This window comes from Myotis daubentonii, chromosome 3, assembly GCF_963259705.1.
Source record: "Myotis daubentonii chromosome 3, mMyoDau2.1, whole genome shotgun sequence".
Taxonomy (NCBI): domain Eukaryota; kingdom Metazoa; phylum Chordata; class Mammalia; order Chiroptera; family Vespertilionidae; genus Myotis; species Myotis daubentonii.
This window is the reverse complement of record NC_081842.1, coordinates 143,390,908-143,417,908: the sequence shown is the minus strand read 5'-3', so window position 1 is coordinate 143,417,908 and position 27,001 is coordinate 143,390,908. Positions and strand designations below refer to the sequence as shown.

The 27,001-nt window shown below is 39.7% G+C and overlaps 1 protein-coding gene across 5 annotated transcripts in view; it reads right to left on the bottom strand.

Annotated features, from left to right (window-relative positions):
* The window catches only part of CDKAL1 (CDK5 regulatory subunit associated protein 1 like 1), a 684,969-nt gene that overhangs the window by 232,590 nt on the left and 425,378 nt on the right, over positions 1 to 27,001 (bottom strand). For all 5 annotated transcript variants that reach the window (XM_059688757.1, XM_059688759.1, XM_059688758.1 and 2 more), the window contains one exon: positions 6,741 to 6,886. In XM_059688757.1, coding sequence (XP_059544740.1) covers positions 6,741 to 6,886 — 146 coding nt within the window. The remainder of the gene's footprint in view (positions 1 to 6,740; positions 6,887 to 27,001) is intronic.

Below are 27,001 nucleotides of genomic sequence, written 5' to 3'. Positions count from 1 at the left end.
GGCAGGTGCCTGATCACCCCGGTCCCACCTGCCAGCCCTGGGTCCCCAGGGGAGGCCCGGATGAGGGCGGGGACCGCCGCCGCCAGCCCCTGATAGAGGCGAGCTGGCATTGGCACTGTCCCGCCCTGCCTGCAGTATGCAAATTAGCCACCATCTTGGCTGGTGGTTAATTTGCATATCGCCCTGATTAGCCAATGAAAAGGGTAGCGGTGGTATGCCAATTACCATGTTTCTCTTTTATTAGATAGGATTTTACTGTCCCACTTATTACAGTGCTGGGCACAAAACTGATAAATGAAAAAAGAAAGAATCACTGCCTGGCTGGGGTGGCTTAGCGGTTGAGCATTGACCTCTGAACGAGGAGGTCAGAGTTCAATTCCCAGTTGGGGCACATGCCCAGGTTGTGGGCTCAATCCCAGTGTGGGGTGTGCTGTAGGCAGCTGATTGATGATTCTCATAATTGATGATTCTATTTCTCCATTTCCCTTCCTCTCTGAAATCAATAAAAAATATTTATAATAATAAAAGGGTAATATGCTAATTAGACTGAACATCCTTCCTTCCGGACAAAGCTGCAGGGGGGCGGGGGCGGGCGGCAGCAGAGGCCCCCAGCCTCAGTGGTGGTGGGCGGGGGGCTGGGGCCAAGGCCCTTGCATGAATTTTGTGCATTGGGCCTTTAGTATATATATAAAAAGAATCACTAATATGTATTACAAGAATTGGTAGGAAAATTGTTAGAGAGCAGAAACCGAGCATCTAGTCCCATTACACATTAAAACAGTCTGGGCTTTTTTTTTTTTTTAAATATATTTTATTGATTTTTTACAGAGGAAGGGAGAGAGATAGAGAGTTAGAAACATCGATGAGAGAGGAACATCGATCAGCTGCCTCCTGCACATCTCCCACTGGGGATGTGCCCGCAACCCAGGTACATGCCCTTGACCGGAATCGAACCTGGGACCTTTTAGTCTGCAGGCCGACGCTCTATCCACTGAGCCAAACCGGTTTCGGCCAGTCTGGGCTTTTTACCCAGTCTTTTTCAGCATTGTGAATCCCGACTTTTTTTATAGGAGCAGATTAAAAATATTCACATTATATATTTGGCTAGGTTTTTGTGACAATATCATGACAATACATTAGCCCCCCAGAGTAGGAAAAGCACTCTGAAAGGAAAAATGCTTACCATTAGTACATGACTTCACAGATAGAAGGTTTGACCCTTATGTTTGCAACCAATGTTGAGGTAGAGAAAGATGTACTAATGGTTAAAGGAACATAGTGTCTCAGTTTCTGAAAGAAATAACACAATCACAGTATACAGGAAAGATAGGAGATAGAAGATTAGGAATGATGAGATTTCTCTCTTGACCACACTAGAAGAAAAACAGTGAAATCAATAGAAAATTTACTTGTCTTCACACTACTGAATCAAATTTGGGGTAATCCCAAAATCATAAGGAATTTAGCAGATGATGTCAAAAATCTTCCAAATATAAATATAACATGTTGCAAAAGAAAAAAAAGCCATTTTTTTCTGTTGTATAAATGTTCCAATGATATGTATTAATTCTCCTGAAAAAACTGAAAAGTAGCAAGGGACAGAAGGGAAAATAAAAGAACTTCACTATCTCAGAAAGAAATATAAGAAAAGATAAAACAGTGAACAAGACCTTAGGGACACCCTAAATAACAACATAGAGATATTAGAAGTGATGAAATAAAGCCAGAAAATATCTTTGAGGGAAATAGTTTCCCTAATTATTTTGGAGGTGGTTATTTGGTGAACAAAAACACATCTGGGAATGCATCTGAAAGAAACCTTAATTATCTAATCCTTGCTCAATCATTCTTTTTTAATTTCAATTTCTTTTTCTTCTTTCTTCACAAATATTGCTACTTTTGTCTCCAAGACACTAGGACTAAAACAAGATAGAAGAAAAAACAGAATAAAATATAACTTGAACATAGCTTGTCTTTTATCAGATTGTGTTCCAGGACACATGGATGATGGGGACTAATGAAAGGAAGAAAAATAACTCAGGATGTTAATGATTTAGCATCCTTTTCTGCAGATAGACTGGGAAAGTATGTCATAAGATAGGCTGGACAACATGAGCTAAGTCAGTGACTCACTCACAGGAGTCATCCTGCCAAATGACCTAGCCCCGTGCCCTTGGACCCCTTCACCGTCTGAGTACACAGTGGACAGGTCAGAGAACAAACCTTTCTCTGCAGGGCTGCTACTTCCCTCTAGTTCTCCCACGAAAAGATGCCCCTTTACCCTCAGTGCTCGTTAGTTATTGGTTGTTGCACTTCACTAGGAAATCTCTGGGTACAATAAACTCAAGGGTGTGCGAATAGACGCCGTGATGCTAAAAGGGTTAATATTCTATCCACTGTAGATTGTACATCAACAATGATATTGGCAAATCCTGAGCTGGATAATGTCATGGAATTAGAAGTCAACACACAGATGCTACAGTAAGGTGTAACTTTCCCTCTATGCTACTTGCAGGTAAAAACATAGTGCCCATGAATTCACAGTGTAGTTACTGAGTGAGGGAGATGGATCTGGTCTCCCAAGTTTAAGGTCTAGTTAACACAGATCAAAAGGCCACACTGGACTTCCAACAAAACGATTTGTGTAAACAGTTAGGTCCAAATAGATAAACTGCTTAATTTCTGGCCATTCTTACATACTGCTTTCCCACAGTCCTGTGTGGATCTGTAGACTTGGAGATCTTTTACTTAGCATTAGAACATATAGTGAGAGAACTCTGCATGTTGTCATTTTTTAACATATGTGAATATATGGTGTATTTTGGAGAGTAATTGTGTAAAGACAATACTGCTCCACCGAGGTGGACAAATATGGTCTATGTCCAAGGCCCCAAGGTCCTGGGAACCCAAATTACATCATCCTGACCATATCAAAGTGAAAATTCCTCTCACTGGGAAATAACTCTTTCAAAATTACACAAGAAAATAAAAATAATTCAAGCTTTTTACTCTTTTTATTCCAGTTATATGCTTAAAAGATCAAAGAAGTGGCAGTTAAGTGGCAGGTAATTAAAAAAATAAATTTCTGAGGTATTTATTAAAAATTATAAAAACATGAATCTAAAACTAGAATTGCACCTCTTGCTTTGTTTTAGGTAGGTTTTTTTTTTTTCCTATCCCTACAAATCCCGTTATATATTTCCAGAAATCATCTTATCCACTTAAATAAAAACAGCAAATTTCTTAGTTAATTTTCTGACTGGATTAATGAATCAGAAAAGAATAATTTAAGTCATATGATTGTCTGCTCTGGACTGCTGTCTTAAATTAGTGTATTAAGTAATTTAGACACTTTTCTTTGCAAAGGTTGCACGATTTAATAAACTCCCATAGGCCTCAACATGTGCCAGCTCTGCTAGGTTATCTCCAATCCAGCTGCTGTTATGATAACAGTTGCCAACTTTCAAACAAATGAAGGGAATAATGAATCAGCTTCAAGTTGGCTCGCATGTAAACTTATATTGCTCCCAGTAATAACTCGGGCCAATTTCAACTATAAAGAAAATTAATTAAAAAGATTTCACCTCCACTGTTTGAGAAACATGGCACCAGGCATGCTGCTGAATTAGCGTTTATGAGCCCGCGGCTTCAGGGAAACTCCCATAGTTTGGATTTTAGTCTTAAGTGCTATAGGTATTTTTTAAGACTGGATTTTTTGAGGAAACAGATTAGAAAATACCTGGTCCTTAATTCATAACATGAATATTTAAGAAGCCTCACACTGCTGGGAAAAAATAAGGGCTTATCACAAAAAAAGGCTTGAAAGACTTCTGAGGAGGAAAGAGGTTGAGCTCCATTTATACAGGAGCTGAAAACCAGGAGGGAGAGCACCCCTCACCTGGCTGTAGGCCAGGCCCACTGCAGGGCACAGTGTTAAGCATAAAACAGGGTGACATGAGAGTGCTAGACCCTTTTCTAAGGAGGACAATACTTTACTGAATTTCAATAAACTGGACAAAACAATTTTTGTGCTGGATCTGTTATCCCAACTAGTGGTTCTATAGAACCGCTGAAACTCTGGTGTTTCCAATAAGCACTAATCTGTGTGGCATAAAGCTGTAGTATTCTTACAGAAAGAAATAAGTGGAATATTAGACCAGAGGTCTGTTTAAAATATGCAATTTATTTCTAAATGTCCATTCTAGTTGAAAATTATTCCCTGGGTGGGTTCCCTTCCTTGAGAAGGCAGGGGAGCTCTTTCACTAGCAAGCAGAGCTGGATGATAGTGTTCTCACAGGAGTGAGGGTATGTCACAAGCAACAACGGGGTGGACTGAACTGAATATACAGTTTTATGGCTGATGAACTGTATAAAACTAGTCAAGGATTAGCATATTGGTAGTGATAATATGATTTCTTATTTTTTTCCCCAAAGGGTCCTAGTAATTATTCTGTCATCAGTTCTCTATATCAGATATATTTTATTGGCTGCATGCTACAGTCTTTCAATACATCTTATAGATTATAAAATTACAACTAAGTGTGAAATTGTATACCATGATTGCTTCTGCCCTCACTGCACATACATAATACAGAGTTGAAAGAAAAAAAAAAAGCCCCCTTGGGGATGTTAAGTGGTTAGACCATACTCTACAATTCCAGTGATTCACAGCACTTGAAACTGAAACCGTGGATCAATGGGTGTGGGATGGGTGTCTTCTCTAGGCATCTCCAATATCCTCTCCTGGATCGTTAGAGCTGGAAACACTGGAGATGCCTAAGTGGAGTACTTGGTTCTAGGATCTTCCAGCCAGTTGAAATGGTTCAAGGAAAGCTCCATGGATGCCTCAGGGTAACTTGGAATCCAAAGAAAGGACTATGAGCTTAGCCCATGAATAAAACTATTTTCTAATACTTTGACGTGATCATCATTGACCTCTATATAGCTCATGGATGCTATTGAAACTGTTCAAGATGCAACAAATTTAACAGGTCCATCTTTGGAGCAACATAAAAGGCTAGAACTTGTTGTGAAATTGTTGCCCAGTGAAGTAGCCACAGTAGTTCCCCAAACAACTGAGTCAGCACTCACCCAAATGGAGGTAAAGAGAGGTGCTGATTCCTTAACCTCACTGAATCATATGAATATAACAAACCATTTGGAAAGTGTTCTAGTCTATTCTGCACAACAGGATGCATGTCTGCACTTTGCAAAACCTTGTGCAACAGGTATGAATTGTGCACATTATTTACTACTGCTCTGGTAAGCAAGAGGCAAGAAATGTCACAGGTGCAAGGATTTTTTTTTCAATTTTGAAAACATTCTATTCACTGGTGCTGTTGTGCCCAAAAGGACTCTTACACGAGACAAGTTTACCTACAATAAGCAAGAATAAATGTAAAAATGAGATACAGGCCAACAACAGACAGATCTAATATAAAAATCCTATTCTTTAGCCTTGACCTCAGTTCTGTTCAAGATCAGAAAGTATGAGAGGTGATAGAGATCAGTCATTCTTCCATATTCTAACTTTGGAGGTTGTATATACTTAGTGATCATTATTCTGGAATCCTAGAATATATATACCTTCTACGCACTGGTATATATGGCTTGAATATTCAAACAATTAGCTGTATTTGTCTGAATGCACACTAAGTGTTTTTATTTCAGGTGGTTAGAATAATCAAGAAATGATTTGAGACTAAAAATATTAGACAGACACATAAAGGAAAGGTGAAGAAGGAAGGAGAAAGAAAACAGAAGCAAAAGATTTTAAAAGATCTGTATGTAGTCAGGATAAGTGACTAATGGACGATGGAAAAAATAATTGCTTGCAATTTATATAAAACGATCGTAACCATAAAATACATGGTACAAAGGTACATAATTATAAACAAGATGGAAATAAAAGTTGTCTTAATTATGAAAAACAACAGAAGAAAAAAATATGAAGAAAATTATGGAAAGTAGGAAGATGCATGCCACAAATATGCCAGATAAATGACATATCCCCAGAGGGAGAATAATGCCCTCCACTTGAGAAAGTTCTATGACCTTGGCTGGCACTGCTGTCTCCTTGTACAATCACAGAAGGCATTCAATGTTGGTGATGATGAGGAGGAGTTTTGAAGAATATAATCATGGACTGCAAGTGTTTTTGTAGAAACAAAATGATCATTCATGCCTGAGATTGTGTAAAATGCCTTAATTTTGGTCAACAACAATTTGAACTTAAAAAAAATAGAATCCCTAAACCTCCTTATAAATTCACAATTCTTCAAGTAAAGCACAGGGCTAGCATGTAAAAGCAAAGGCGTTCCAGAGACTCTTCAAGAAATGCTACTTAGTAGAAAATTATTGATTGTGTAGTGACATGATGTGGCCTACCTCCATGTCAAAACCAGCCTGCAAATTCAAAAAGCCACATGAAAGGAGATTTTAAGTAGAGCAAAGCATAAAGCAGTTTTCCTCTAGTGGGTCAGGTATAAAAATGATCACAATACACATTGCCTTGGAAGCACTAGCAATCCTACACAAATTAACACTGTATGATGGACAGACGGCAGGTGAGAAAGCAAAAAGCCACATCAAGGTGCCTAAGGACGCAAAGGCACTGGAAGCTTCAAAATGCTCCCCTTTTCTCTGGTGCCTTTAATTGTGGCTACAATAAGTGCATTTTGCCACATGCTTTTAAAAGAAAAAAAAGAAATGGTCATTTTCTTAAGTGCTAAGAAACTTACTTCTCTTTCAGAAAATCCACCACTCTCCTGAAGTCAGCCACGCAGTATTCTCTCTTCATTGCCATGAGCACGGCGTCCGAGGCGGACTGCACCGGTATGTGCAGGAAAGCATACACACGGGGGTGATTAAGGACTTTCGCCATTTCCTGTAAAAACAGGGAAGGAGAAAACATTAATCACCTTAACATATCAGGGAATGGTTTCCCTCAGATCAGCACTCACAAGTGGAAGCAAATAAACACAGCTGAGCACAAACGAGTCATGTAGGCTCTCAAAGTGAATGTCACCTGCGGTGTGCTCTGATGACATTTAGGAATTTAATATTCCTTTTGGATGGTTCTACTTCAGAGTTATTTCCTCACATGCACCATTTCTCTTAGGTGACAAAACAGAGGAAAACTCATGTAATGCCTAAAGAGTAAAAATAATTTTGATATTTCAAAATAAACACTTCTCCTTTGCCTCATAGCAGCTTTATATTCTTTCTGCCTGTTGTATTAGCAGGAGAAACAGCAATGCAGGGGTGGTTTAATAGCAAAAGTAGGTTTACAGTTGTGAGTATGTGAAACAAGTTTATTTTATTCCTGTGTTATTATTAACTAGAAGCCCAGTGCACAAAATTTGTTCATGGGGGGCGGTCCCTCAGCCCGGACTGCACCCTCTCAATCTGGGACCCCCTCAGGGGATGTCCGGCAGTTGGACATCCCTCTTGCAATCCGGGACCGCTGGCTCCTAACCATTCACCTGCCTGCCTGCCCCTAACCACCTCTTGCCTCGGCCAACACCACCGTGGCTTTGTCCAAAAGGGCGTCTGGAAGATGCCCGGTCTAATTAGCATATTACCCTTTTATTAGTATAGATTACTGTATCATTTTCCATATGAACAACTGTAAACCTGCTTTTGCCCCATACTGTATTTAAGACAAACAGTTGGTGCCATATAATCCTGTGTACTTGAATAAAGTTTCCAAATTCAGGACACATCAACACTTTGTTTTTTTAAATAATGAAGGAGAAAAATTAATCTATAACTCACCTGTTTCTTTTATAGCTAGTTAATGAACACATTTTGTGAGAATTTACTATGCAAAAGGCAAAGAACCAGACAATGACTCTTGCCCTGGTCACTACTGACATCTGCCTTTTCAAATGCCGCCAAGTTTCAGAGAAGAGAAATAAGGGGAGAACAGGATGAAGAATTTATCTTGCAAAGTTAAGGAGAGCAAGTTTGAGTGAAACAAATTAGAAAACCCAGAGATTGTTTTAAAATTCCTCCAAGGATACAAAGGGAGGAGGAAAAGGAGTAATGAAAGGAAAGTTGTAATATAACCGTCTCTGCAAACAATGAGAAATATGGCTGATTTAGCCCAACTCCACTGTTCCAAGCAGTGTCCTCATCAGTAGGAGGACAGGAAAGGAGGTGGAGGTGAAGGGGAAAAGGAGGGATGGGGGGAGGGAGAGGACAAAAAGAATGCAAAGAATCCAATAGAGATACAAATGTCAAGAAAGGACCTTCTTTTTAGTAATTTGCATGTGTCCAATGGTTTTCAGTTCTCAAAGTCCTGTACTTTGACATGTTATTTGATTTTACCCTTAGAACAATATTTTGAGGGACTTCATGGAGCCAAAGAGTCAGCTAATTCCATAGGGTCATCTCCTAGTTATTCAGGGGTAAGTCATGCATATATATCAAGCATGCCCTCTGTTTCTCCATTTTCTTTCCATTGACTATGAAAATTGGCATTTTTACCAAAGTGGAAGAGCAATTAAATCAGTCACCTTCTTGGTAGCAGCTTAGTTGTTTTAAAAAATCTGTTTGGCTAAGAAATTCAAATAAGCAGATAATATTACTCATGGATATTTTTTATCTACCTTCACTACCAGATTTCATATATATATATATATATATATATATATATATATATATATATATATCTCACTATATTTGGTTACTATTTGTTTAATGTATTGGAACTGGAGTGGAAGAATTTATTTAGCAGAAAAATAACTGATCAACATATTATCAGAAACTTCCCTTCGCAGAACTGTTACAATCCTTGGCTGGATATTTAGTCAGCAGGCCTTAGGGTAACACCGATCATGATATACCCTATAGCAGGGGTGGGCAAACTTTTTGACTCGAGGGCCACAATGGGTTCTTAAACTGGACCGGAGGGCCGGAACAAAAGCATGGATGGAGTGTTTGTGTGAACTAATACAAATTCAAAGTAAACATCATTACATAAAAGGGTATGGTCTTTTTTTTTTTTTTTAGTTTTATTCATTTCAAATGGGCCGGATCTGGCCCGCGGGCTGTAGTTTGCCCACGGCTGCCCTATAGTAACTATGTTGGCTTTCTGCTATGGTTCTCTGCCTTTCACATACTTCACACCTGAATATCAACATTCCCAAATAGTGGGGGGAAAACAAAACAAAAAACTTGAAAAATAAAATTTCACTCTCAATATCTATGCCTTGGTTTTCTCATCTGTAAAATGGAAAACAGTGGTAATCTCTACCTCAGAGGGCTACTGGACTACTGTGAAAATAAAATAATCCAGTATATGCTTATATGTAACAATAAATATATAAATGATCTAATCTTGCCCTAGATGGTTTGGCTCAGTGGATAGAGCATCAGCTGGGGACTGAAGGGTCCTGGGTTCAATTCCGGTCAAGGCACAAACCATGGTTGCAGGCTCCTCCCTAGCCTGGGCCCTGGTCAGGGTGTGCGTAGGAAGCAACCAATCAATGTATTTCTCTCACATCGATGTTTCTCTCTGTTTTTCCCTCTCTCTAAAAGTCAATGGAGAAATATCCTTGGGTGAGGATTAAAACAAACAAAAAAAATGATCTAATCTTATTACTTGGAGAGTATGTAAAATTCATGGGAACACATTTTCATACAGATTAATGGAAACCCATCAATAAGTAGAACAGCTTTTCAATAAGCTAGTTCCCTTAACTAGTAAGTAAAGGAGAGGTCATTTGAATTGATCTACATAAAATAAAGGGTGTACCCAGCAAACATGACCACAACCAGAAAGGTAGTGAGTGTAGTTTCTCTAGAAAGACACAGGGTGGCCTACGGCTATGAACAGGAACTCATTGGAGGAAGCCTGCCCTCTCACAATATGACCATTTACAAACTAAACCGTTAATAGGAAACAAGGAGGGTAAATGTGGTGGGTTTCCCCTTTGGATCTCAAAATAAGACTTCCCACTCATAACTTTATAATGGTAGGCACCAGAACAGAAAATAAAAATAAACTTGCCCTTCATTAAAGCCTATATTTTGCCTACTAAAAGAATCATGACTGAACATAATGTACCTGAAAGAAACAATATTTTTGTTTTGTTTTTTCTTCTATCCTGATCTCATTCAGCACTGTTGGTTCCAGATAACCTTTGACCTCTTCACCTGTCCAAATTCTTCTGTTTGTAGGTTCAGCTTATAGCTAAGGTTCTCTCATGCAAGGGATGACTTTTCCTCTGTGATTCCTCTCATATAAGAGGATGACTTTTCCTCTGTGATTCCTCCTGTGTAACCTGTTCCTAGAGTTACCAAGAGCTCCCTTGCTTCTGCTCTGCAATATGACTGATTTCTAAGATGGAGCAGGGGTTACGCTTTCGTCCTCTCTCTGGATCTCTATAATGGGTGGGACTGTGTCAAGTGCAACCCCAAACTTATAAAGATATATAGGTTAGAACCACATCAGTATGCATAGGAGAGGTCTAAAATATAATTGCTATTTGATAGGAAGACAAATTTTCAATTAGTAATTGGCTAAAGCAGGTAAACAAGCACGTATTCAAGCCGGTAAATAAGCATGTAATCAGCCTGTCTTGATTTTTGGAATAAGTTAAAAATTATATGTAAATATATGTCAATGTATATACATAAGTAAAACTCAGACACTTTATTGGTTCTATTTCTAAAAGGAGCTTCAGACTGGATTCACAGTGTACTATCGTATGAAAATGATATATGGGGTCTAGGTTCATCAGAAAGAAAGGGGCACTTAGTTCAAGCGTGGCTAACAGAAGAATGGCAGCCCTGAGCAACCTGAGCTCTGACCTGGGCGAGAGTCTGAGTACAGAGATAAGTGTGCATGCAAACAGTATCTATTTTACTATAAAGACATTTATAATTTAAGGGTTGATGTATCAAGGCTGTTTAGAATACAGATGGTGACCATTTTCTATGTAGGGACCAGAGAATAGCTAACCAGATTACCAAAATAGTAGTGTTTCTTCTACCTGGTGCTTTTACATGGAGCTCTCCTATTACAAACTAGTAATGATCTCAAGATTTGCCACATTTTTATAAACTTAAAAAGCAAAGAAAAAATAATGAATTGAATGAACACAGGCTTAATTTTAAAAAGCAACCCTGTGTATGGGAACATTTTTCTTTAAATGTTAAGTTTCATTTTTATTGCCCTCATCAAATTAATCATATTTGACCTAGCTTCGAATATGAACACTACCAGCTTAACAGAGTCCCTCAATGTGTGAGTGTTATAAAATATATTAATACTTGCATTCAGATGTCTCTGCATTCACATTGATAATTACCAATCAGAAAGCCCTCTCAGATGATAGCTTTGTTAGGAAGTATATGCATATTTAAAATGCTGAAATTTAAATATAAAATGCTCTCATGTTGTTTTCAAGAAACCTAAGGTACATTACTAAGAAAGACAATACTTCAAAAAACAGAAACTACATCATTACCTTTAAGCATTTTAAAAATAGCTTGAGATAAAATTCGCATATCATAAAATTCACCCATAAAAAGTATTCAATTAAATTAAACTACATTTATAGGATGGCACAACCCTTGCCACAATCTAATTTTAGAATATTTTCATTCCCCCAAAACAAACCCTGTACCCCCTCGCAGTCTCTTATAGATGTCCCTCAGTCTACAATTCCTTTCTCCCAGCCCTAAACAACCAACCACTAGTTTACATTCTAGCTCTATAAAGTGCTATTCTGGACATTTCATATAAATAGAATCATACAATATGTCTTTTGTAGCTGGCTTTTACTTATAATGTTTTCAAGGGTCACCCATGTTAAACTATGTAATTTATTTATTTTTTCAATTAAATAGAACAGGATTTTAGAATTTATTAAATATGTCATTTCATGCAAAACTATTAGCTTGATTAGAAGAATGGGAGTAAGGCTATAAATGAAAAAGTCTCATGGTTCCCATTGTTTTTTGTTTTATTGTGGTAAAATATATGTAACATAAAATTCACCATTTTGATTGTTTTGGGGTATATAATTCAGTGACATTAAGTACATACAGAAATTGTGCAATCATCACTACCATTCATATCCAGAACTTTTCATCATCCCAAACTGAAACTCTCTATCCATTAAACAGTAACTCCCAATGCCTGCTTCTTCTTAGCTCTTTACTTTCTGTCTCTCTGAATGTCGCTATTCTAGGTACCTCCTATAAATGAAGTCATACAATATTTATCCTTTTGTGTCTGGCTTATTTCACTTAGCGTGTTTTCGAAGTTCATCCCTGCTGTAGCAATATTATTATTTTAAATATCACTTTTCCAGGCAGTTGGTAGGCAGTTCTATTCTCAATGCCAGAGCACTTACACGTCTATTAGCACTTATTTCCCCATCCTGCAATCTCACTGTGCATGCTCATATCCCAAGGGTATACTTGTTTGTCTGTCTCTCCCCATTTCGTTGATCAATGCCTTGTCCTTAAAATACTTAAATTATATAGTTGAATGAATGAATGACTGCAAGACCCAATCACTTACTCAACATAGAGGAAGTTCTACAAAGACTTCTAGCTAAAGGTCTAAGTAGCACAAAATGCTTGTGCTCCAGGACATCCTATTGCTGAAGTCACTTTCAACATTCCCAGAGTTATGCAAGTCAAGATAAAGTAAGTCATATTTTAACCATTATTTCATTAATAACACTGCAACCACCACTAAGTGAATTGCCAACACCTACATTTACTCTCAGCAGTCTAAAAATATATGATCATTAGTGGCATCAGGAAGTGAATTAGGAGCATGAGAAGAGAGTATTTCCAATCCTATGTTCCAAATGAAAAGGGTTAGATATTGTGAACAGAAGCCAATTTAAAGATCTATAACTTTATTATAACAGAAAATTCACTTCCAAACTGCAAAGAGTTAACATTTTCAATTATCTGCATTAAAGTAAGTTGAGACAAATGTTCTATTAGCTTTCACAGAAATGCTAAAAGGATTTCGATGTTTCTTTACCATCATCACTTCACCTCAGTGTCAGAGTCAATAAGCAGACACTATATTATGGAGATAAAAGTACACATTAATACTAATGTCCAAATCCTAAGAGTTGTAATTATACACACATTTATTTTCAACTGATATTATTCGTTTTAGTTTTAAATTCTGATTCTGCTCAGCTAAGGCCAGGAAATCAGTAGAGTTTCTGTACCTGCTTATGGTCATAGTTACATGAATCTATACATGCAAAAACTCATGAAACTGAACACACATACAAGAGTCAACTTTACTGTCTTAATTTTAAAATGAAAAGGAAAACAGTAACAGCGGTGGTGATTCAAACATTATATAATATGATCACATACATGTATAGTAAACATATAGTTTCCTTTTTACTCATTAAAAAAAAAAGACTGAATCTACTAAACACTAAAAGAACAAATTAAAAAAAAAACACACAAAACCCCACACACTTCCAATTACCTGGTCAATTTAATGGGGAAAGTACAACCCAGTTAGACTGAGCATTCAGCTCAGATAATTCTATTGGCTTCTCTTAAACATGATATAACTAATTAAGGAATCTAATGGAAAGACAGATGTTAAAGATTTATTTGAAAATACTTAAAAATACAATACCTAACTCATTTCTCTATTGTATGATTATCCACAGTGACGTTAGTTTTCGATAACTTTTTTTTCATGTGTTAGGCAGTACACAGTAGAAAAATATTCTAGTACTGTAACTGCCCTAATTAGGGTTGTTTGGTATATAAAATTATGCAGCTAAGCATATATTTATTAAACATTAAACTATGTTTCTGGGATTGGGAATACAAAGAGATCAAACTCCTCTGTATAAACATGCAAACACTCTGTGGGGCAATTTGTATATATCTCACCTGACCCCTCACTTGATGATCTAGGATATTTTTATTCTTTCAGTGGTAGCCTGTATCAGTGTTTGCCAACTATTCTGGTTTATCTTCTTGTGGGAGTGTTAGAATCACTGCTGCCTTATACTCAGGAGTAGCTGTGTGACATGCAAGAGCCAATGAAATGTGGGCAGAAGTGACAGTCTCTATTTCTGGGCAGAAGGTTTAAAGCCTGTGGTTCTCCGTGTCTCTTTTTCCTCCCTCTTCCACAGTCTAAGTTCTGAAGTGGAGACAACTTAAACAGAGCTTCAACCAACCCATGACAGATATGTGGCATGAGCAAGACATAAATTATTGCTGTCATAGCCACTAAGAATTTTAAGATCATTTGCTATCCAGCATAACCTAAGGCATTCTACGAATTCATTGTCCGTTTATGGAAGATGAAACTAACACTCAGAGGCGTTGAAAACACTCTGCAATGAAGAGCAATAAGTGGAGTAACTGGATTAGAACCTATGTCTATCAGACTGCAGCGTACTTTTCCTTAACCAACTTTCAATAAATACTGGAAGGAAATGCATGTTGATTACAAAGAACAGGGAGGAAGAAATTTACTCTTATATGGACAACAGGAGGTTTCACCCCAAATGGTATTAAATTCTAAATGATAAAAAATTTCCAGGCAAACTAAAACAGGCTACACATAACATACACTAGTACGTGAGATACAAGACTGTATATTTTATAAAATAAACCAGTGACCTGTCATATCAGTTCTGCCCTTTTTTTGCCTAATAATATCAATTATATATAGAATGAGAAAAAACTAATCATAATTAAGACAGTCACCATCAAAAGAAAAATTCATTGTTCTCACTGTCACCTTGGAACAATTAGATTATAAAATTATATCTGATACTATCTAGTGGGTTTAGAAAAAGTGAGATAATTTTCAAAGACCAAAATATTAAGCTAATAATATTTCCTGACAACACATTTTCCAATACAAGCTCAATTTCTTGAAAAATAAAAGAAAACCTTTCTTCTAAGCAGGTCCCAAATTTCCCAGGCACTTACTCTCAAGGGGCTCATAATGCTGCCATATTAACATAACAGGAGAAAAAAATCTGAATATGAAAACAACAAACAAAGGAGAACCAGAGATAAAAATCATGAAAACATCTGAGAATCACTCCTGAAGAAGTTATTACTATTAGAGCAATGTTGTCCCTGGAGCTAAGATGAGAGTGGGAAAAACAGACATGAAAGAAATGTCTTTGTTCAAAAAGAACATAAAATGAGAATAAAATTAAAAGGGGGGGGAAAAAGGATGGGCTATTCTTTCCCCACTCGCAAATTCATTGTAAGGAAGGAATTCTTAAAAGCCCTTTAAGAATTTGGTCTTAAAAGCATGGACCATAAGCAGTCATTTAATTAGAAAGATTATTTCAGGAACCACCAAAGCTCCCAGCGCTTTCCAAATCACATTAGTGGTGCAATAGTAATAGTAATCCTATATAATAAAAGCCTAATATTCTAAGTGTCCGGTTGTCCAGTCATCCATTCAATCAATCAAAGTGTAATATGCTAATGATATGCTAAGGCTGCTCAACCGCTCTCTATGATATGCACTGACCACCAGGGGGTAGATGCTCTGACCGGTAGGTTAGCTTGCTGCTGGGGTCTGGCCGATCAGGACTGAGCGAGATGGGGCCGGACACACCCTGGGTCCCTCCCGCGGTCCATCTCCAGCTGGCCAACCTCCCACGTCCCTCCCTAGTCCTGATCGTGCACCAGTGAGATCCCTCGGCCCAGCCTGCACCCTCCCACTATCCAGGACCCCTTGAGAGATGTCAGAGAGCCAGTTTCAGCCCTGCAGGACCCCACTGGTGCACAAATTCGTGCACCGGGCCTCTAGTAATAATTAATAATAATGATAGCTTAGCATCCTTATGTGTTAGACACTGCTGCGTCATACTCATTATTTCACTTAAATTTCTGAACAAAGCTAGGAAGTAGTTTTGTTATTGTCATAAAAAGCTAGTTAATATTAATATAGGAAGAGAACAAAGGGGAGGCCAGGCATTATAAGCATGGTCACCTGGGCAGCTTTGCCAGGAAGCTACAGCGAACCACTGGTCCATTCCCTGCAGATCACTGAGGGAAGGTGTCCAACAAAGGGGACATGGGCACATATGCATTGAAGTCAGGGTGAAGTAGGGAAGGTACATGTATGTCCGTCTGGCCTGGGGAACAATGAATTGACTAGGGGGTGGACCCCATCAGAAGCTCGCAAAGGAAGTTCCGGGTTGAAATCACCAAAGAATACCCTCTCTCTTGTTGTTCACTCTTGTATTCTCTTGCTCTGTGACCTGCACATACCTGCTCTCTCCATAGCTATATGGCGTTAAGCAGCCACATGGTACCTGACTGTGCAGACCTCACACACAATGGACTGTAGCTGGTAACATGAACTAAAGTTACCCAGATGCTGGACTTTAATATGAAGCAGAAACTGGGCAGTGGCCTTAATTCTGGCCCTGCTGCAGACAAGATTGGACTTCTTCCATGGTCAGACAGACAGAGATGGGACCTTGGAGGGAAACCTCCTTAATTTTACATCATTACTAAAACTTTCCACAAAAGCCCATCCTCCCGTGGGGGCCTCAGGAAATTCTTTCCCTTGCGGCACCCCAAGAATTCCACTTCCACTGATAACAGTTTTACTCAGACTCCGAGAAGGTAACTACCTTACCCAAGGCACAATGGTAGAACTGAGATGTAAACATAGTCACCCTGACTCTGGAAAGGTACCAGAATATGCCACCCTAAAATATGCCTCACTGGCTTATGAATTATTTTGAGCTAAAGACCATTGGGAACCAACAGGCCCAGAAAAAACTTTAAAAACAGGGCTTGTTTTCCTTCCGTAAAAAATAATAATAATAGTATTTAAAAATGGAATTTTTGGGGTAAAGATGAATATATGAAAGTTCCAAATTAGGAACGGGGGGACTTTTTACAACTCTTACCAATGACGAAGTCAAGACTAAGTCTGCAAGACAAACCTTAATAAACATTCTTGTTTACCATGTTCTTCCTGGTCACCTTCCTGTAACTTGTCTCCCTGACCTTAAAAACTCAAGTGCCCTTTTTTTTGTTTTAGCATAAAATGGTATATGAACCCAAGTTCAAAACACCACTTTATGTTACTGATATCTGGGTGCAATCGCTGTATGATGCACACATCAAAAATCTCCAGCTTTTCTCTTATTAATCTGTTTTGACCAGTCTAACTTACAGAATCCCACCTGGAGAACCTAAGAAAGGTAGAAGAAATTTTTTTTTCTTCCTGACACGGCTCCATCAGCGTGTCAAACAATAGCATCCTCCTCCTGAAACCTAAAGTCATTCCTGAGGAACTGCACAGACTATTTCCTGTGAGATTTACAATCTCTCATCCTGGGAGCAGGGTTGGAAAGAAGCAGCAGAGAATAGTTTCCCCCGAACAAGGCATAAACAAACAAACAAATAAGTATCAAGCACAATTTAAAATTTAGCTAGTTTGCAAAATTTTGTTAGTTTGCAAAATTCCCCTTATGTTGGATTTATTATAAATGTGTGGATTTTTTCAAATGTCTCAAAATGCATGAATTGTAAGGCTCTTTTTACTTTACTTGAAATTAGAAAATAAATTAATAGGATCTTTGCAGTCTTTTGCTACTGAAAACTATGGATTTTTAATTTTTATATGGCAACAAAGAGGGACATATTGACTTCTTCTACTTTAATTGTTTCCACTTGGTAAAGTTGGCTTCACATGTCAGTTCTTTAATTGGAACTGAAATTAAAACATTACTGCATGGTAGGCTAGTTTGTCTAAGAACACCTTGTCAGAATATTTCTGAGATTCTAACCTGCTGCTTTTATAAACACCATGACTTCAAGGTTATAGGATTAGGTACTCAGCTAGCATGTAAAGAGAGATCAGGAAAAACTTCCAGTTGATGAGCGAAATTTACATTTTAGGACTTGAGCTACTTTTAAAATGTTCTGCTATTTTTTAATCAAATGAAAGTTAAAATTATATGCAAAATATGTGGCCTCTACAAATACAAAAATCTGATGCAATTTTTGTGTGCATAATTCTGTCTAATATAACAGAATCAATCATTTATACATAAGTGTTTTCAGATCTTAAATTTTGCCATTTTATAAGACTGAAAGATTTTTTTTTAAAAGATAGCAGAGTAGGCTTTGAACTTCATCTTTCCAATCATCAGATGTATTATACATTATTAATGCTTGATGCTAACCTCACATCAGAACTGGATAAAGATAGGTCTTAATAATAATGATTAAGAAAATATATACCATATTAGATGCTAAGAATTTCCTTCTGTCTCAGGTAAGAAAAGTGACTTCAAAATCAAACATTGTCTTTTTAAGTATTTCCAAATTAGCTACAGATTGAGAATAGTAAAAATAGGTAGGAAAAGAAAGAACTGTGTCAAAGCTGAGTTGAACAAAATGTGCAATATGCTGAAGTGAACCAGGACGGAAGGTGTGGGTAATCATGAATAGCTCTCTATATAATGTGTGGCTTCTTTCTTTTGTCCCATCCTCATAGGACACTAATTAAGCTCTCCAAAGAATTAAACAAATGGGCACAGTTTATAGAGAGTATCTAAAAAGAACTGGATACTATTCTGAAACGGTGTCCCTGAAGAAATGGTATCAAGGAGTGGGAGAAGATAGTCCAGATGAGGAAATGTATTCCAAGTACAGAGGCTGCCCTGAGTAATTAATACTCTGAAATGTCTTCAGCTGAGTGAAATGATGAAAGGAAAATCCAATCCTTTAAAGGTAGAAAAATTATATATTAAAACTACTCATTAAAGTGTAAAACAGCCCTAGCTGGTTTGGCTCAGTGGATAGAGCATTGGCCTGCAAACTGAAGAGTCCTTAGTTTGATTCCGGTCAAGGGCACATGCCCGGGTTGTGGGCTCGATCCCCAGTAGGAGGCGTGCAGGAGGAAGTCAACCAATGATTCTCTCTCATTATTGATGTTTCTATCTCTCCCTCTCCCTTTCTCTCTAAAATCAATATATTTTTTAAAAGTGTAAAATAAATGAGATACTCCCATTTGGATGTTTAATTTTTTCCCCTTACTAAACTATAGAATGACTGTCTATAATCAATGAATACACACACACACACATAAACAAACTCAGTATGAAAAAGCAAATGTGGTAATAGAATGGAATATTATTCAGCCATAAAAAAGAATAAATTCCGCCATTTGCAAGAACCTGGATAGACCTTCAGGATATAATGCTACGTGAAATAAAAATAAGTCAATTATAGAAAGACAAATATTGTGTGATCTTACTTAAATGTGGACCTAAAACAAAACAAGAAAAAATCAAACTCACAGATACAGAGAACAGATTGGTGGTTGCCAGATGAAGAGGCTTGGGAAGTAGGCAAATGGGTGAAGATGGTCAAAGATAAAAACTTCCAGTTATGAAATAAGTAAGTCCTGGGATTGTAATGTATAGCATACAGACTAGAGTTAAGAACACTATTGTGCATATTTGAAAGAGGCTAAAAGAATAGATCTTAAAGTCCTCATCACAAGAAAAATAAATTTATAAATATGTGTGGTGAGGGATGTTAACTAGACATTGTGGTAATCATCCTATCTAATAAAAGAGAAAAATGGTAATTGGCGTACGATGATACCCTTTTCATTGGCTAATCAGGGCTATATGCAAATTAACTGCCAACTAAGACTGGCAGTTAACTGTCAAATAAGATTGGCAGTTAACTGCCAACTAAGATTGGCAGTTAACTGCCAACAAGATGGCGGTTCATTTGCATATGTAGGCACAATGCAGGGAGGCGAAAGGGAAAGCAGGAAGAAGCCCCCTGCCACTGACAGTGATCGGAAAACCAGGGGGGAGCTAAGAGCTGGGGGGCAGGGCAAAGGCGGCCCTGGGGCCGCCTTTGCCCTGCCCCCCAGCCATGATCGGAGAATCAGGCGCCTTTGCCGCCCTGGCCAGTGATAGCAGGAAGTAGGGGTGGAGCCAGCGATGGGAGCTGGGCACGGTCGAAGCTGGCAGTCCCAGGAGCTAGGGGTCCCTTGCCTGGGCCTAAAGCGGAGCCCACGATCACGGGGCCGCTGCAGCTGCGGGTCCCCGCTGCCCGGGCCAGATACCTAGGCCAGAGGCATTAGGCCTGGGCAGGGGCGGAGCCTGCAACTGCGGAGAGCTGGGGGTTCCCTGCCCAGGCCTGACACCTCTGCCGGAGGCCTCAGGCCTGGTCAAGGGGCCGATCCGGTGATTGGTGATCAGAGGGTGATGAGGGTCAACTCCTCTGGCCGAGGCATCAGGCCTGGGTGGAGGGCGGAGCTGGGGATTGGGGGGATATGATGGTCCCCTTGCCCAGGCCTGAAGCCTGGGTCAGAGGCGTCAGGCTTGGGCGAGGGATGGAGCAAGCGATCAGAGGGAGATGGGGGTCCCCTGCCCAGGCATGATTCCTGGGCCAGAGGCCTCAGGCCTGGGCGGGGGCCAGAGCCAGTGATCAGGGGGAGATGGGGGTCCCCTGTCCAAGCCTGACACCTCTGGCGGAGGCGTCAGGCCTGGGCAAGGGGCCGATCAGGCGATCGGAGGGTGATGGGGGTCAACGCCTGAGGGCTCCCAGTATGTGAGAGGGGGCAGGCTGGGCTGAGGGACACCCCCCCCCCACACACACACCCAGTGCACGAATTTCGGGCACCGGGCCCCTAGTACTATATAATAAAAAGCCAATATGGAAATCAACCAAATGGCAGAACTGGTCGCGATGCCGCGCACTGACCACCAGGGGCAGACTCTAAACTCAGGAGCTGCCCCCTGGTGGTCAGTGTGCTCCCACAGGGGAACACCGCTCAGCCAGAAGCCCTGAGCCAGGCTCACGGGTGGCAAGTGCAGCGGTGGTGATGGAAGCTTCTCCTGCCTCCACGGCAGTGCTAAGGATGTCCGACTGATGGCTTAGGCAGGTAGCAGCCCTAAGCCATCAGTCAGACATCCCCCAAGGGCTCCCAGGCTGCAAGAAGACACAGGCTGGGCTGAGGGACCCACCCTGAGTGCACGAATTTCATGCCCTGGGTCTCTAATCTCGCTATATAAAAGCCTAAGTGACCGTTCGACTGGTAGCTATGACATGCACTGACCACAGGGGGCAGATGCTCAACAACAGTCATGGAAACATGGAACAGACTGATGAATCTGAGGGAAAGTGGGAGGAGGGAGGATGGGAAGAGATTAACCAAAGATCTTATATGCATACTAGAGGCCTAGTACACGGATTCGTGCACTGGTGGGGTCCCTCGGCCTGGCCTGGGGAAATTAGGCCAAAACCAGCCTGGTGCATGGATTCTTGCACCGGTGGGGGGTTCCTTGGTCTGGCTGTGGGGATCGGGCCAAAACCAGCCTGGTGGTGTACCGGTCGGGTCCCTTGGCCTGGTTTGTGGGGATTGGGCCGAAACTGGCAGTCTGATATCCCCCAAGGGGTCCCGGATTATGAGAAAGTGCAGACCAGGCCGAGGGACCCCACCAGGGCATGAATCCATGCACAAAGCCTCAAGTTTAAAAATATATATAAATACAAAATATATATAAATACAAAATGTTATACACCTGAAACTAATATAATGTGATATCAATTAAAAAATATAAACTCAGTATTTCTTTGCCAAAGTACTGTAATCATTTTCTGTCCAGTTACAGAGTTTTAAAATCTCTAAATTACTCACGATTTAGTAGCTATGTGCTTCTTATATTAGTTGACCCTCAGAAGTCTCTGATATTTTGCCAAAACTACCTCCTGAATGTAACTTTGCACTGCCCAGGTCACATGCTTCTTTTTTACAAACCACAGGGTAGATGTGGGTCTTTGAAGGGGAGTAGAGTATTCCTGGAAGGATATAAACTAGCAGGCAAAGGTCATTTAAAAAAGAATTCACTTCCAGATCTTCAATTTCCATTTGTGCTCTTTCCTAAAATTGATATATCTGTGGTAAAAGGCTTCATGGTGAGTATTCTTTCACACTCCCTCTCACCTTCACTGAACACCTTCAAGTCACCAAACCAATAATTACTGACGCTGCCCTTTACAAAGCAACTTTATATTCCCATGCCTGTCACCCTCACTTTCTGTTTCATTAAAGATTGCATGTAAAATAAATGTTTATATGTATGCTTAATAAACATTCTTACCATTTTGATAATATCTATATATATAAAAACCTAAGTGACCGTTCAACCATTCAACCGGTTGCTATGACACGCACTGACCACCAGGGCGAAGATGCTCAACACAGGAGATGTCCCCTGGTGGTCAGTGTGCTCCCACAGCGGGAGTGCTGCTCAGCTGACTGATGGGCACCAGACGCTGGGCTCAGGGCTGGCAAGCACCACTACGGAGGCACAAACTTCTCCCGCAGACACTCCCTCTGCACGCCCCTCCCCCACCTGGACTGGGACCAGGATCGGTACCAGGACTGACTGAGTGTGAGTCCATGGCTTCTTCTTGGTCATGGGCACACCGGTATTGCCCTAGGATGGGCACGCAGAGACCTCAGCGGAGTAGCAGTGAGCCTATCGAGTGGCCGGGGCCGGGATGAGCAGGAGTGGCACAGCGCCCAGCTCCGGCTCCTCCCTGGCTGCCTGCCACTTCTTGCCCTATTACATCCCTTGGGGGATGTTGGACTGCTGGTTTCGGCCCAATCCCTGCAGGCTACACTGAAGGACCCCACTGGTGCAAGATTCCGTGCACTGGGCCTCTAGTAAACAATAATCCAATAAAAAAGCACTTTCAAAAATAGTTACCAGCCAGTGTTGCTCAGTGGCTATGTGTCAACCCATGAACCAGGAGGTGGAGGTTTGATTCCCAGGTCAGGGCACATGCTTGGGTTGCAAGCTCAATACCCATTAGGGGGCGTGCAAGAGGCAGCTGATTGATGATTCTCTCTCATCATTGATGTTTCTATCTCTCTCCCCATGTCCCTTCCTCATTCTGAAATCAATAAAAACATATAAAATATTTTTTTTAAAAGTGGTCATAGCATTGTTTTTCAATGTCAATAAAAAATGTATAAAGTGGCACATGTCTTCAAATATTACTTTGGGGTAACACCAAGCAAAAGTTTAATACCACTCACTGGTCTACCACACAAAGTTCCAACACCTCAGCCTGGCAACTGTTGCTCCTAGAATTCAAGCTTTCCAATCTTGTTTCCCATTAATGGCTTTCCTTCCTCTTAACATCTACCAATTCCAAGGAAATATATTTCCACTTAAAAAAGACCTATTGTTTGCCCAGCCAGGCTTAGACTTTCACCCTAATGTCATCCTCAGCCTAGAATTCAGCTCCTCACTCTAAGCTACTATTGCCTGCTACACCCATCGGCACCGCAATCATTAATTCTACCTGTGTTCTCCAATGTACACAAAGAACTCATCATTTCTTTCTGATTCCATTTACAGTGCTTTGTACCTCTACTAGACAATTATAACATTCTACATCTTAATTAATACCATCCCCATTCCCTCACTACATTGTACATAAAAAATATCTGGTATCTTTTTGTTGAATTTAATTGAAAAAAGCTCATTTCACTGAGAGCCAATGTATTTAAATGAGACAAAGGCTCAGCATTCACAATTCTCATTTTGGGATTTTTAATGACCTGGTATGTGCTTCCAGGTAAACCTCAACTTTAGATAGTTTATACCTAAATTTCTGCAGTTTCAGCTTGAAAACCATATCCCTATTTTTTCAAGTGTACAGCTGATAATTTTTGGTAAATTTGTATAGTAGTACAACTATCAACAAAATTCAAATTTCAAAAGTTATTTCTTTTTTTTAAAATATATTTTATTGATTTTTTGCAGAGAGGAAGGGAGAGAGGTAGAGAGTTAGAAACATCGATGAGAGAGAAACATCGATCAGCGGCCTCCTTCACATCTCCTACTGGGGATATGCCCGCAACCCAGGTACATGGCCTTGACCGGAATCGAACCTGGGACCTTTCAGTACGCAGGCCAACGCTCTATCCACTGAGCCAAACCGGTTTTGGCCAAAGTTATTTCTTAAAAATTGAGATATAACGGACATATAACATTATATTAATTTAATATAATAAGACTAAAGGCCCGGTGCACGAATTCGTGCACAGGTGGGGTCTGGCCGTCCTGTCCCAATCAGGGCCAATTGGGGGTGGGGCTGGCAGGGGGGAGGGGCTGCAGTTGATTGGCCAGCTGACCCTGCCCCCTGGTCGAATTCCTGGTTGAGGGGACAATTTGCATATTAGCCTTTTATTATATAGGCCAATAATTTGATATTTGAATATATTGCAAAATGATCACCATAGTCCAATGAACATCCCTCACCACAAATAGTGAGAAATTTTAAGATCTACTCTCTTAGCAGCTTTCTAATATACAATATAGTGTTGTTAACTATAGTCTCCATGCTGTACATTATATCCTCAGAGCTTATTCATTTTATAATAGGAAGTTTGTAACTTTGACCACCTTTACCTATTTTGCTAGCCCCCAAAAGCCTACCTGTGGTAACCAAATCTGTTCTCTCTATAAGCTCTTTCCCTCCCCCGCCCCCCAGTAATCCCACATATAAATGAGATCATATAGTATTTGTCCTTTTCTGCCTGATTTATTGTATGTAGCATAATACCCTCTACACCCATCCAGGTTGTCAAAAATGGCAAGATTCCTTCTTTTATATGGCTAACTAGTATTCCATTAGATATATATACCACATCCACTTTACCCATTTATCCACCGATGGACATCTTAACATTTTATACAAAAAAAATTTTAATGAAAGGTTAACCAAAATAATTTATCATAATTTGTAAATATGAAAGACTAATTATGAGTACTCCAAAATTATTGTAGCCTAAAATCAAAACCCTTAAGATAAATAAGATACTAGGAAATTATATAACAAAGCAAATTAGTTGAGGAGTGAAGGATATTGCTCAAACACTATGGTAGTCTAGTCCCTGAACTTAGCTTCTTGCCCAAATAAGATTTTCTAAACAAATAAAATATATAAATATTTAAAATATTTACTACTTTTGTCTCTACAACCTACAACAACCAATAATAAAATGATTACATTCACTTTAATTTTTTAATGAACACTAAAATATGTAACATGACAGAGAAACACCCACTGCCTACATCAAAAAGAATCTATACTTGTAATAGAGTAATATGCAAATTGGTCGGGACACTATCATGTAATGACTGATCAGCAGGAGAGCAGGGCAGCAAACTACGTGCGGCGGACAGCTGCAAGCAGCAGTGGGTGGGGCAGCCAGCTGAGGCAAGCAGCAGCGAGCTACTCACGCATGGATTTGTGCGCAGGGCCACTAGTCCTATATAATAAAAGCCTAATATGCCAAGTGTCCAGTCCACCAGTCAGCTGTTCAACCAATAAAAGTGTAGTATGCTAATTACATGCTAAGGCCACTCAACTGCTCGCTATGATGTGCACTGACCACTAGGGGCAGAAGTTGACCAGTCACTATGATGTGCACTGACCACCAGGGGACAGATGATCCGACTGGTAGGTTAGCTTGCTGCTGGAGTCGCCCAATCGGGACTGAGCTAGACGGGTTGGACACGCCCTGGAGCCCTCCTGTGGCCCTTTCCCGACTGGCCAACCTCCCACATCCCTCCTTGGTCCCAATCATGCACTGGTGGGGTCCTTCGGCCTGGCCTGTGCCTTCTAGCAATCTGGGACCCCTCAGGGGATGTCGGAGGGCCTGATCCCGCAGGCCAGGGTGAGGGACACCACTGGTGCATGAATTTGTGCACTGGGCCTCTAGTATACTATATTTCATCATTCAGTAATAAAACTATTAACTAACATCTATTTCCTTTTTATATTTTCCCAAAGCATTTTGCATTACCAGAAAATTATATATTCTGCAATAAGAAGACATACAATACAGGGCCTCCTGTAGTCCCATCTGGATGTAATAAAGGAATCAAATTTTGAAATGGCAAGACTGTGAAAGGAAACTTCTACCTTTAATCATAACAGAAACAGCTGATTGCCCTTTTTCCTACACTGTGGCACCTACTAATAACTGTAAGAAAAACACCAGCCACATGCGAAACTTGGAATCAGTGCAGGATCTGAAGAGCCACAAACTGGCTGAATTTGTTTCAAGCTGACTACCAAACCCATTCCAAAGTTGAACCTTTGCAACATTATATGTGGAATGTCCTTTAGGATTTTGATTACGTAGTGGCAGAGTAACCACATCTGTGATACATTACAAAATCAAAGTAGTTGCCAGTGAAGTTTTAGTATTTTACTTTTTAAGAACATAACATTTTTGGTTTAGTAAATCCTATATTGTATCCATAGTATAAAATTTAGACTCACTTCATGTCTTTGAATCTGTAACTACTTATTTTTCTTTGGAAGAAATTAATTTATTAATTAGACATGTAAGGAAATAAGACATGTTAATTAAATTTAAGTGCCTTCTTTAAAATATCACAGAAGAAAAACTTGGAAAGAAGCTAAGAGAAATACAGATTAAACTCCCCTCCCACCACTGCTCGATTCAGACAAAGATTTAGAAGGACCACATGACTCACCCCAAGTCACAGTTATATAGCACTAGAATTAGGGTTAGAACTCAGGTCTTCAGAGTTACAGAACAGTGCCCTCTTAAACCCAACACACAAGAATTTATAATAAAATCTTTTCCTTATAGACTTAACTAAATTATACCAGAATGCATTGTAACAGAATATGTGGTTCAATTATTCAATCTGCCATCATATAAATACATCTAACATAAATAAAACCTCTATATTCTAAACTCTTTCATTCTCTTGAATAGCCATTACATCAACTATCCATTGGAAAAACTGACTCACAATCAATCCCAAACACTTCCCTTTCTCAGAAGAATATTATAACTGGGTCATCTGTTGAAGGGTATTTACTACTTCACATTCAAAAGTCTATTTAAGAGAATAGTGGCATCTCTCACACAAGACTGGCAATTTTATTAAAGCCAGACATATGC